Here is a 13,741-nt window from a genome sequence, read left to right on the forward strand (position 1 = left end):
ATTTGAAACCATAGTAAATTATATCTGTGAAAAAATATTTTAAAAATGTACTACACAAATTTCATGGAATATTTGAAAAAGTTATTTAGGCTGTAAGGACAAATCAGGGCTCTACGCAAACATTTTTATTTAGGAAAAAATGCAAAAGAACAATGATGGATAAAAATAATGCGTAAATGATGAGTATAAAACAATGTTTGTTTATTTTTTGGAACATGCATTGACCTGGAATTTGCATAAGCACGATGCCATGCAGCTGCTTGGTAGTCTCATTATAAAATGTGAACATTTCAATAGGATATGCAGTTTTAATAGGTTTTTGCAGTCTGGCAGTGCGTGGTTATAATGTTACAATGCGCAATCAGATCCTGCTCTCAATTTGGTTTAATTCTTGAAATTAGTTTAGGAGACAAATATGTATTGTGCTTAGATTTTAATTTATTTTCAAAACTAAAATAAAAAAAAATAAAAAATAAAAAAAATGCTTAATTGTTTGGAAAATAATGTCCAGTGTACAAATAGTACTAAATTGGCTTCAAGTTCTACATGCAAAATATTTTATTTGTATTTAAATTTTTAGTTAAAATGTGACCTGGACATGTTTTCATGAGATTCACCCAGTTAGAAGCGAAAATACCTGCAACACAGGTGCAAATGCTATTTTAGGGGAGGTCAGTATCCATTGTTGATTTTAAAGATATGAGTGTCACAAGCATGAAGAAAAAGGCTTGATTTTTTTTTTTTTAACATCTGGTTGAACTAAGTTTCTGGCTATTTTCATGCTCTGCGATGACATCTGGAATGCAAATCAGTCTCAGTGTCTTCCATACCGAAATATTTGCTTCTGAGAAAGAAAACATGCTTTGCATAAAAGCTAATGATTGAACCTTAGTGTAGGTAAAAGTGAAAAGCATGTGGAGAGTAACAACTGAATTTACTTGAAAGAACACAGACGCTTCAGAAGACAGAACTACTTGATCTTCAGTCTTGTTTGTTGTTGCAGGTACTGTAAATTGTGTGTAATCTGTTGTGATTATAAGAAAATCAAGTACAATACAATCATAAAGTAATTCTCTTGTTTATATGTTTCAAAATATGTTTGTCATTTTCAAACAAGACAACATTATTGATTTGTACGACAAGTAATCACTGGAATATTTGTTCGTTTCCTCCTGCGGTGCAGTGACTCAATCTCAACTTTATCCTCAATTATTTAGATATGGACGTTAATAGTTACTGTAAAGTGGAACGCGGCAAATAATAATTTTCTTAATTAGTGTATTTTTTTTGTCAGGTAAAGATAACCTTAAAAAGGCTGTTAATTGAGTAGTGCACTTTATAATTTTTATTTTCCACTTTATTATATTTTTTCCCTGCATTTTGTTATTGTTCATATTGCTTGTGGTATTATTTATTTGTATTAAACAACATGATGAATACCTGAAAGTCTTTTCTTAAAGCCTGACTACAGAAAAAAAGAAGAAAAAAAAAAGACTTGGTGTGATAGTAAAATAAATTGAGTCTTATGTTTTATGTTCTAACAGTTGAGACACTGTTGCATAGATTGAGATCAATTAATCTTGTTTGTTCTATTTTAGTGATAAACCTTACCTGTGAGCAACTACAGTATCAGAAGAGATTATGCAGAATAAGATTCAGTTTCTTATTTTATTTGGTGAGTGTTTTTCTAGTCTATTAAGTATTCATGGAAACCTTCATCTTTAAAGTTTGTGCTGCCTTTAATAAAGTAATGCGTTCCAGTAATTAAGCAAAGTTAAAGGCACATATTATGATGTTTTGGGTGAACTGAGGTCAAAACTAAAGCATGTGATTGGAAATAGCACAGGCCATAAAATATTAGACGTGTCACATGGCAATTGTTTTATTGAAATGTTTCATTGTGACATGGCAACATGATCACACGGGAGGTCAACATGTTGTATCCGAAACTTCCGGCACCATGTTCATTATGGCAACTCCTATCATACAAATTTGCATCGGCTCTGTTGTAATTGCTTTCCCCTGCGGCACATCCAGAAAAGGGTTACATTAGTATCGTGGGAGACCTGGCTTTTGCTTTGGTGTTTGTTTAATCAGTGACAAGTGCAATTTAGAGGCTGCATTTTCCCTCTAACATAAAATTTTTACTCCAGTAATGGTTAGGTTTGGCTTGTTTGGAGGGGGGGGGGTTGTTCTGCATGGACTCACATGTGCCCATATGCCCAACAACACTTACCGCTTTGCAGGGGCGCTGATAAGGGGGGGACAGCTTGACATTTTATTCCAGACCCTGACTGGAAGGGGGTCCCGGACTGGAGGGGGGCCCACAGAAACTCTGCTCCATAGAGAGCATCCAAACGTGTTCAGCGGGAGACACGGATATATAAACACGGAGACAGTGTGCAACAGCAAAAGCTGTCGGGGTAGAGCGTGCTGATGGAATAATGGTCACGCCCCAACCCCCTAAAACTAATTACAATTTTCTGTGATTAATCACGATTAATTGCGATTAAATTATGGTATATGGTACATGCTACATTAGAACAAACATTAAAAACTCATCATAAATATAGTTACTTTATACTTTGTCTCAAAGAACTTGCAAGAAATTGGATAGTCATTTATATATATATATATATACAGTTGAAGTCAGAAGTTTACATACACCTTAGCCAAATACATTTAAACTCAGTTTTTCACAATTCCTGACATTTAATCATAGAAAACATTCCTTGTCTTGATCCAGTTAGGATCACTATTTTATTTTAAGAATGTGAAATGTCAAAATAATAGTAGAGAGATGATTTATTTCAGCTTTTATTTCTTTCATCACATTCTCAGTGGGACAGAAGTTTACATACACTTTGTTAGTATTTGGTAGCATTGCCTTTAAATTGTTTAACTTGGGTCAAATATTTTGGGTATCCTTCCACAAGCTTCTCACAATAAGTTGCTGGAATTTTGGCCCATTCCTCCAGACAGAACTGGTGTAACTGAGTCTGGTTGGTAGGACTCCATGCTCGCACATGCTTTTTCAGTTCTGCCCACAAATGTTCTATTGGATTGAGGTCAAGGCTTTGACAATACCTTGACTTTGTTGTCCTTAAGCCATTTTGCATCAACTTTGGAGGTATGCTTGGTGTCATTGTCCATTTGGAAGACCCATTTGCGACTGAGCTTTAACTTCATGGCTGATATCTTGAGATGTTGCTTCAATATATCCACACAATTTTCCTTCCTCATGATGCCATCTATTGTGTGAAGTGCACCAGTTCCTCCTGCATGTTTTACGGTTGGTATGGTGTTCTTCGGCTTGCAAGCCTCACCCTTTTTCCTCCAAACATAACAATGGTCATTATGGTCAAACAGTTCAATTTTTGTTTCATTAGACCAGAGGACATTTCTCCAAAAAGTAAGATCTTTGTCCCTATGTGCATTTGCAAACTGTAGTCTCGCTTTTTTATGGCGGTTTTGGAGCAGTGTTTTCTTCCTTGCTGAGCAGCCTTTCAGGTTATGTCGATCTAGGACTCGTTTTACTGTGGATATAGATTCTTGTCTATCTGTTTCATCCACCATCATCACAAGGTCCTTTGCTGTTGTTCTGTGATTGATTTGCACTTTTCACACCAAACTATGTTCATCTCTTGGAGACAAAATGCGCCTCCTTCCTAAGCAGTGTGATGGCTGCGTGGTCCCATGGTATTGACTTTTATTAATAATAATATCAATTGTGCAGATTCATTTCATATCAAACTTTATTGGCAAGAGAAACTTAAAGGGATAGTTCACCCAAAAATGAAAATTCTCTCATCATTTACTCACCTTCATGCCATCCCAGACGTGAATGCCTTTCTTTCTTCAGCAGAACACAAACAAAGATTTTTTGAATAATATTTCAGCTCTGTAGATCCATCCAACGGGTGGCAAAATTTTGAAGCTCCAAAAAGCACACATATATCCATCATAAAAGTAATCCATATGACTCCAGTGATATAATCAATGTCTTCTGAAGCGTAATGCTAGGTGTGTATAGGAAATAGATAAATATTTATTCACTTCCAGCCAGCTGTGGTATGTACGTTCATGAAGGTGAAGTTCAAGCTTCCTCTCGTGTGACGTAAGCATGATTGCATGTTGGTGTCATCAGATCCCTCGGCTGGTCTGAAATCGGCAGGGGAAAAATGTTTACTGTAATGATGCTGGCAGCAATGACGGTCAGACGATGAAGACGTGAAGTAAAGATAAACCCAAGTGCTGTTTATTTACATAAGTGATATCCAATAACCCTTACCATAAACATGAACTAAACAAAACATAAACATGAACTTGACTAAACTTTGACTTGACTTGACTTAACATGACAACGTTACCAAACATAATACCTGAAAAAGGACAATGGTGAACATGAGGGCTTAAATACATGGGCAAGGAGTAAAACAATGACGAGGCAACCAATGAACAGACAGAACTGATAAGATAAGACAATAACCCAATGAAAACAAGACACATGAACACGGAGGGAAACAGGAATCATATGATTAGGGAACACATGACATAAAACAGGAACTAGATTTTCAAAATAAAAGACATGGAAAAACATGAACAACCACATCAAACATTACATATCCCCCCACTAGAGGTGGCTCCTGATGCCCCAAAACATGGACAAAGACAATAAACATGACATAATCTCCAAAGTTCAGTAGGGAGTGGGGGGGGATGCTTGAGGCGTGGCTTGGAATGGCATAGTGTGGGGCGTGGCCTGGCGAGACAGGGCGTGGGGCATGGGACCAGGGCAGAGTCAATGGAAGGTGGGGCCCTGAGAGGCTCGAGGGGCTGAGCCGTGGAAGTTGGAGCTGTGAGAGACTTGAGGGGTGGAGCCATGGAAGGCGGAGCCGTGAGAGACTTGAAGGGCGACACCAGGGAACATAGTACCCAGAGAGAAGCTGAAGACTTGAAGGGCCAGGGTGGAGCCGGAGGCAGGGAGGACCAAGGCGGTGCTGGAGGCTCAGAGGAGCAAGGTGGAGCTGGGGGATCGGAAGACTGAGGCAGAGCCAGTGGGGCTGAGGACCAAGGTGGAGCCATAGGGATGGAGGTCCCCGGTGGAGCTGACGGATCAGAAGGATGAGGCGCAGCCAGAGGATTGGGAAGCCAAGGCGGAGCCAGGTGACTGACAGACCAAAGAGGAGCTGGAGGGACGAGGGACCTCGGTAAAGCCAACAGGCTGAAGAACCACAGTGGAATCGAGGTAACGTAGAGCCGAGGTGATGTCGAGGGATTGACAGGCCAAGGTGGAGTCCAGGGCCTGGAGGGTCGAAAGTTCCCCTTGCCTGATCATGAGGAAGCATCCATAGGGTGGGTACAAGGCAGGAACCATCTCCAGATCCAACTGCTCAGATGTGGCCATGACATGGCATGGAGCAGACTCAGGCATGGCTGTGATGTGGTGTGGAGCGGACTCAGGCGTGGCTGTGACGTGGCATGGAGCAGGCTCAGGCGTGGCTGTGACATGGCTTGGAGCAGGCTGAGGTGTTGCTGTGACATGGCGTGGAGCAGGCTGAGGCATTGCTGTGACATGACGTGTTCAGCTCCAGGTGGTTTTGACTACACCAGACAGCCAACTGTTCAACCTTCCTTCTGTATGCAGACTCATCATCATCTCGGATGAGGCCGATGACAGTGGTGACGTCTGCAAATTTCAGGAGCTTGACAGAGGGGTCCTTGGCGATGCAGTCATTGGTGTAGAGGGAGAAGAATAGTGGGAAGAGCACACATCCCTGGGGGGCAACAGTGCTGATTGTACAGTTGCTAGAAGTGAGTTTCCCCTGTCTCACAAGCTGCTGCCTGTCCATCAGAAAGCTGGTAATCCACTGACAGATAGACATGGGAACAGAGAGTAGGTGTAATTTATTCTAGAGTATAGCTGGGATGATCGTGTTGAAAGCTGAACTGAAGTCCACAAAAAGGATCCTTGCATATGGAGTGGTGGTGGCATAGTGGACTAAAGCACTGAACTGGTAAGCAGAAGGTTGTTGGTTCAATCCCCACAGCCACCACCATTGTGTCCTTGAGCAAGACACTTAACTCCAGGTTACTCCTGGGGGGATTGTCCCTGTAATAAGGGCACTGTAAATTGCTTTGGATAAAAGTGTCTGCCAAATGCATAAATGTAAATGCATATGTCCCTGGTCTGTCCAGATGTTGCAGGATATGATGCAATCCTATGCTGACTTTTTTTTTTGCTCAATAAGAAAATTTAAGGGGATCTAGAAAGGGTCTAGTGATGTTCAGGTGGGCCAGTCTCTCAAATGATTTCATGACCTGTTGAAGATCTGTGTGAAGATGGGCACCAGCTGGTTTGCACAGGATTGAAGACACACTGGTGAGATGCCATCTGGGCCTGAAGCCTTCTTCATCTTCACAGATCTTAAGTGCAGGTTGAGTAGCAGGAGGGGGGTTGCAGGAGGTGTTGGTGTTTGTGTGAAGTGAAGGTCAGAGTGGGTGTGGGGTGTGAGATTGGGCCTTTCAAATTTCCCTGTTCAGTGTGTTCCTGGCCTGATTGTACAAGACTTTATCCCCACCCCTGTAAGCATCCTCTGGCCTGACAAAGCTGCCTGAGCTCTGCTGTAAACCACGGTTTGTCATTGTTTTACTCTAAATAAGTCCTAGAAGGAATGCACATATCCTCACAGAAACTGATATATGATTTAACAGTATCTGTGAGCTGGTCCAGGTCTGTGGCTGCAGCCTCAAAAACACTTAAATCCGTGCAATCGAAGCAGGCTTGTAGTTCCAGCTCTGCTTCATTGGTCCATCTCTTTACAGTCCTTACTACTGGCTTGGTTGATTTTAATTTCTGCCTGTAGGTTGGAAGAAGATGTACCAGACAGTGATCAGATAGTCCCAAAGCTGCTCTAGGGACAGAGCGATATGCATCCTTTATTGTTGTGTAGCAATGATCGAGTATGTTCCTGTCTCTGGTGGGGCATGTGATGTGCTGTTTGTATTTGAGCAGTTCACATGTGAGATTTGCTTTGTTAAAATCCCCAAGAATAATAATAACTGAGTCCGGGTATTGTTGTTCTGTGTCTGTGATTTGATCAGCCAGCTGCTGCAGTGCTGTGTTCAAACACGCGTTTGGTGCGATATACACACTCACCAGAATAAACGAGGAAAACTCCCGTGGCGAGTAGAAAGGCTTACAGTTAATAAAGAGCACTTCCAAATTAGGACAGCACATCTTCTTTAATGTTGTTACATCTGTACACCAACTTTCATTGATATAAAAGCATGTTCCACTGCTTCTCGTTTTCCCCATTAACTCCGTGATGCGATCTGCTCTGAACAGCTGGAAGCCTGGCAGATGTAACGCGCTGTCCGGAATGGCTTCACTCAGCCAGGCAGCAGACACTTGGCAGCACTGTTCGAAATCCGTGCCGACGGAGTTTGACCAGCGCACCGGCTCGTCTCCGTCACCTGTGTCTCCTGAACAACAAAGCCACGCCTCCAACTAAAATGTCTAGCAAAACGTCTGAATATTCAAAAACAGGGAAAAAATTGTCTGGTATATGCTGTCAGATTTTCAGCAGTTCGTCTCTGTTAAAACTGACTGGAAAAAGATTACTAAACACAGGACAAACACATTAAACATTTGTTCACAAGACTTTTGAGAACAGGATCTTGTAGCCTAGAGTGTTTGCTATAAAAATGATGTGAAACCATCCTGATCACTCATTCATACAAAACAATATAGTCATTTAACTTTTGTAAGACACTTTTAGTGTTAGAAAGGCCATATGCGAGGAGGCGTGGATGATCATGTATATTGATGATTCACACCTGAGGAGACAAAGACCCCTCCCCTGAGAGAGAATGAACGTGAGGAGACTTAATGATTGAATGTATTATTTGACTATACATTTTCTTTACATAAAGACTTTACTTAAAAACTTTAGACCTACACTACCGTTTAATAGTTTTTAGATCTGTAAAAATTTGTAATGTTTTTTTAAAAGAAGTCTCTTCTGCTCACCAAGGCTGCATTTCTTTGATCCAAAATACAGCAAAAACAGTGATATTGTGAAATATTTGTACAATTTAAAATAACTTTTCTATTTGAATATATTGTAAAATGCAATTTATTCCTGTGATCAAAGCTGAATTTTCAGCATCATTACTACAGTCTTCAGTGTCACATGATCTTCAGAAATCATTTTAATATGCTGATTTTCAAATATGGGCATATTTACAGCACATTTTACACATTTACACCCGAACAGATATTTGCAAGCACAAGCTTCGTTGATGATAATGAGGCAGCATAAACACTAGTTAAAATAGAATCTAAACATTCATATTATTTTTATATCATATTACATATCATATTTATATTACAGCATACAATTTAAATACCTGCTTTGGCCGAAACAACATTTAAATGTAAATAACTTGCCTATTAGGACATATTTCAAATGTCAATATTCTGAATCCTAGCTGGCAAGTCTGGAAATAATCCAGCTAGTAAAATATGTCCATGTTTATATAAAATAACGTCAACTAATATGTAAGTAAAACTAAATGACTTACTCATCTGAAATTGTATCCTCGGCTGGATCAAATCGCTCTTCAAAATGTAAACATTCATTGTCGGAGTCCCGCTCTTCTTCTGAGGAAAATGTGAACTCTTCGTCACCTGTGTAGCGTGCCATCTTCCAAACGCACAGAAAAGTGAATGATCTTGATGTTTTTTAAGGCATTGATGGGGCGTTTACCGTTTGCATTGATCGCCTCAGCACATTACCGTATGAATAGTGCACTCTGCTGGTGGGTGTGATCACATTAGAGATAATGAGCTGAACCTGGAGAAACTGTACCTCACTTTGTTTCATACAGATTACATTGCAGGAGAATATTTGTTTTAAAATTGAATTGTTTTATTTAAAAGTAGACATTTTAAGCTTTCTTTAGACATTTGTTTCATGTTTGTCTGATAAGTATTCGTGGAGTTTCAGTTCATTTTTGTGACGTGTTTCAGAAAGATGCTCGCGGAGACAGAGACGGCTGAAAGCGCACCCCGTTTATTTTCTTTATTTTACAAAAGCACAAGGTTTTGTTGTTATTGTGAGTGCACACAAATAAAAGTAGACCCTTTATAGTCTCTAATGATGTCTTACACTTATCTGTATGCCCAAAAATGATGGAGTATTTTAAGTTGTTTCCACTGTTATGAGGAAAAAATCCAGCAGGACACGCCGGTGCGTCCGTCGACCCCAGAGCGCAGAAGTCTTCCACATAATCTTCCAGGGGATGACTCCTCTGACGTAGGCGTAGGAGTTGGACAGCTGGGTTCATTGTTAGGTCAGGTATTTCTGTAATGATGCTGGCAGCAATGACAGGCAGACGATGAAGACGTGAAATAAAGATGAACCCAAGTGCAGTTTATCTGCATAAGTGATATCCAATAACCCTTACTATAAACATGAACTAAACAAAACATAAACATGAACTTGACTTAACTTTGACTTGACTTAACATGACAACGTTACCAAACATAATACATGAAGAAGGACAATGGTGAACTTAAAATACATGGACAAGGAGTAAAACAATGACGAGGGAACCAATGAACAGACAGAACTGATAACAAGATAACAAGACAATAACCCAGTGAAAACAAGACACATGAACATGGAGGGAAACAGGAATCTCATGACTAGGGAACACATGATATAAAACAGGAACTAGATTTTCAAAATAAAGGACATGAAAAACATGAACAACCACATCAAACATTACATTTACTGTACACCCTCAGTATTTTGAGTGACTCAGTGGGTGTGTTGAGTTAGTGAGCAGCCATAGCTTCAGTTGCTCAGAGTCATTGATAGGAAATCTGTAAAAAAAGTTAGCATCTAGGATAAGCACACACAAGCACCATTTTAAAATGGAAAAGATGCAAATACAAATCTATAGCAAAACCAATTCAGCTTCTGGATAACATTCCTTCTCTGTTGTAAACAACACTGTGCTTCTGTATTTTGTGTATTGCATGCATCAGTTCTCGCGTAGACTTGCCAATGCGTTTTCGTCACGCTAAAGGCTGCGTGACCTCGTGGATACCACAGCTGTCCAGAAGCGAACATTTTTAGTAAAAAAGTTTTAAATATCGATCTATTTCTTACACTTAGCTTTTCGCTTCAGATATCCATTGGAGTCGTATGGATTACTTTTATGATGACTATTTGTGCTTTTTGGAGCTTCAAGAATTTGGCACCCTTTCACTTGCATTGCAAGGAACTACAGAGCTAAAATTGTCTTCTAAAAATATTAATTTATGTCTGCAGAAGAAAGTCATACACATCAGGAATGGCATGAGGGTGAATAAATGATTAGAGAATTTTCATTTTTGGGAGAACTATTCTTTAAGTGTACATTGCCAATTAATTATTAGATACTCTGCAAATATAAAACATACTGAATGTTGAAGTTTAATTCGCTGAAGTTTAAAATCTAAAAACTATTATTTTTATACCTGTCTGCAGCTGTCCTTCTCAGTCTATATCGTGCACAAGCCAAGTCTCTCTCACATGTAATAAATATAAAATGTCTAAAAAAGAAGAATGCATAGCGTCCAGGGGGAGTGGTAATTAAAATAAAGGGGAATCAAACCCCAAATTATGTATTAATAAGTCCCCCTTTTGCTGGAAAATATGGATCTAGAGGGTTGTTGCTACACTTGGTAACCTTTATTAAAATGGAGCTTTGAGATAATTTGAAAATATAACGCATCAATTTGGGATTTCTAGGTCTCAATTTTTCAGGTATTTACAGCTGTGCCAGAACTTTGTACTATTTTTGGTGGTAGTACACAGCCCCCTAAGGCTGTTGATGCTCTTTGTATGGTGTTCACCACCTGGGAAAGGGTCATGAAGCGTCAGTGTATTACTCCTCGTTGATTCAGAGTCTGGGTGATGGAGCCTTAACAGCTCTTAAGAGGTTATGGGAAAGAGATTTGAACTTGGTATTGGAAGATGGGTAGTGGGAAATAATTAAAAAAAAAAATGTTAGAACTACAGTATGTCCAGGGATGCAAGGGTACGCCTTATTCAGTTTAAGATTCTGCATAATTTCTACTGGACTCCCTCTAGATTGTTTAGGCTTGGTTGGTTTAAAAGACACACCTACCTGCTGGCGATGTCACTTGGAGGATGGAGACATAGCAAATGTTCTGTGGTTCTGCACTAAGGTTCAAGAATTCTGGGTAAGAGTCCAAAATGTTTATCTGTGAGGCTCTTGATACTCACATTTCATTCTACACTAGACTATGTATATTAGGTGATGGAGCATTTCTTAAAGTAGGTGACAAATATATATATATATATAAACTGGGTTCAAACTAGTGTAATGATTGGAAGACAGATTATTTTTAGAGGATAGAATTCAAAAGGCACTCCCTCATTTCAAGAATGGTTCACCGAATTGGGCTGGGTGGCGGCATTTGAAAATGTCATATAAACAGCCTTGACATGGGACAAATACTTGACCTTTTTGGAAGACTCTCAGCGAGGACCATGTGGAGAGAAACATGTTTGTGGTTGAAATTGTACCAAGGGGTCCAAGGAGCGGGTCCAGCGAAACATCTAACTTGGCTTTTTATATTTGTCACCTAGTTTAATAACTGCCCCATCACCCAATATACATAGTCTGGGGCAAAATTAATTCAGAGTATATAGAACCTCAGAGAGAAAATTCTGGACCCTTATCGAAAACTCTTGAATCTTAGTGCAGAACCACAGACTAATATTTAAAAAATGTCTTATCAAAAGAACTATGACCACAAATAAACCCCACTTGATCTATAAGTATAATAGATGTAATTACTCTGCTTAATTAATTAGCCAGAATTTTAGACAATATTTTTACTTCAACTGGATCAGGGAAATTGAACGATAAATTTCACTTTCATTTGAGTCCTTTTTTAAGAATTAGACTGATCATGGCTCATGCCATGGTTGGTAGTAGTTCACGTTTTATTAATGACTCTGTGTAAACTTCTAAGATAAGTGGAGCCAGTTCTGTGACATACGATCTAAAAAATTCTGCGGCAAAACCATCTGGACCTGGTGCCTTATCTACAGGCAAGGCTTTAATTACCTCAAAAACCTCCTCCAAAGTAATTAAAGGTGAATATTTGAAGAATATCCTGGTCTCTTTTTTTCATGTCAAGGCAACATGTTCCAAAGTTCCAAAATTATGACACAATTTTATTTTTCATCTGAACAATATTTCTCTCCACAGTTCTGAGCCCTTGTGTTTGCTCTCTGCCTCACATGTTTTACTATGTTCCTGTGCCAACGAGCTGGTTGGATGCGCAAACATACTGCAGACAACATTACACTGATTTGGCAACCATTGATGACAAGACAGATGTTTATGAGTTGGTAAAAACTGTACCCAAAGATTTTAAAGGCAAATATATATGGATTGGACTCTATCGGATGAGTGGCACTTCTCCCTGGATTTGGTCCGATCAGAGCAAGTCCATATTCGGATGGTGGGCTTCTGGACAGCCAAACAATTATAATGGCTACCAATTCTGTGCGTCAATATATACTGATGGATTCTGGGCCGATGAGGATTGTGTATTAAAATACACTTCTATCTGCTACATTGGTGAGTATTTAACACTTCTCTGACTTTAAAAATGCAAGAAAAACTGATCACTTAAAAATCTTGATCTTCTACAAGCTTTGATAGTTTAGACTGAAAGATATGTCGAATTGTATCATGTTTTTCAAACATTGCTAGAATTTTTTGTTTGTTCTGAGGCTCTGGCAAGAAACTTACAGACAAATGAATTTACTTGATGTCTTTGATTGAAAATATACTACTGTATCTGAGCTTATATTATTATTTAGTGTTATTACCTTGTGCTTGTGTGTGTGTGTTTTCTCAGACAGGAAGACACAGATTTTAAGGGTTGACGTGAAATCAAGTCAAAATATGAATGATCCTGAAGTGAAGAAAGAGATTTTAAAGAAGGCGAGTTCATAAGTGGCTAGAGTGAATATGTGCGGTGTGTGGGTGTTAACACAGGGTGTGTGTGAAGCATCAGTGCAATAACAAAAAGCAGAAATAGTAGTATTATGTAACTTGTGCATGTATAATATATAATTTTAGATGGCAGAGTTTGTGTATGAAGCTACTTCATGTAATGAGTTGAATTTAGTTGGTTATTAAATTTTTATTTTAAAGTTTTTATTTTATTTTTACCACCGGGTAACTTATGCACATATTGTTTTTAGCCTATATCTCTGACACTTTTGAAGGACAATTCTGTTAAATTAAAGACTCTGTAACGATGCTGCTGGCAATTACAATGATGAAGACGATGGAGTGAAGAACCCAAGTGCAGTTTATTTCCAAACGAGATAACCAGTAACCCTAACTATAAATGTGAACAAAACATAAACATGAACAACTTGACTTGACTATAGACTTGAAATGGCATGAACTATCCAACAATGTTACAATCACAATACCTGACTACAACAATGGAAAACATGAGGGCTTAAATACATGGACATGGGAGAACATAAACCAATGAACAAACAGAACTCTAAACAAGATAATCAAACAATGAACCTGTGAAAACAAGACACATGAACATGGAGGGAAAACAGGACATCACATGACCAGGAACACATGACATGAAACAGGAACTAAACTTTTCAAAATAAAA

The 13,741-nt window shown here is 39.0% G+C and overlaps 1 protein-coding gene across 1 annotated transcript; it reads left to right on the plus strand.

Annotated features, from left to right (window-relative positions):
- Positions 1-953: 953 nt before the first annotated feature.
- On the plus strand, positions 954-13,086 carry LOC127448077 (L-selectin-like). The gene is made up of 4 exons (XM_051710360.1): positions 954-1,003; positions 1,599-1,675; positions 12,298-12,672; positions 12,956-13,086. The coding sequence occupies exons 2-4, from the start codon at positions 1,642-1,644 to the stop codon at positions 13,051-13,053; spliced, it is 507 nt and encodes a 168-aa protein (XP_051566320.1). The 5' UTR covers positions 954-1,003; positions 1,599-1,641; the 3' UTR covers positions 13,054-13,086.
- Positions 13,087-13,741: the final 655 nt, after the last annotated feature.

This window comes from Myxocyprinus asiaticus, chromosome 1 (genome assembly GCF_019703515.2).
Source record: "Myxocyprinus asiaticus isolate MX2 ecotype Aquarium Trade chromosome 1, UBuf_Myxa_2, whole genome shotgun sequence".
In the NCBI taxonomy this organism is placed as follows: domain Eukaryota; kingdom Metazoa; phylum Chordata; class Actinopteri; order Cypriniformes; family Catostomidae; genus Myxocyprinus; species Myxocyprinus asiaticus.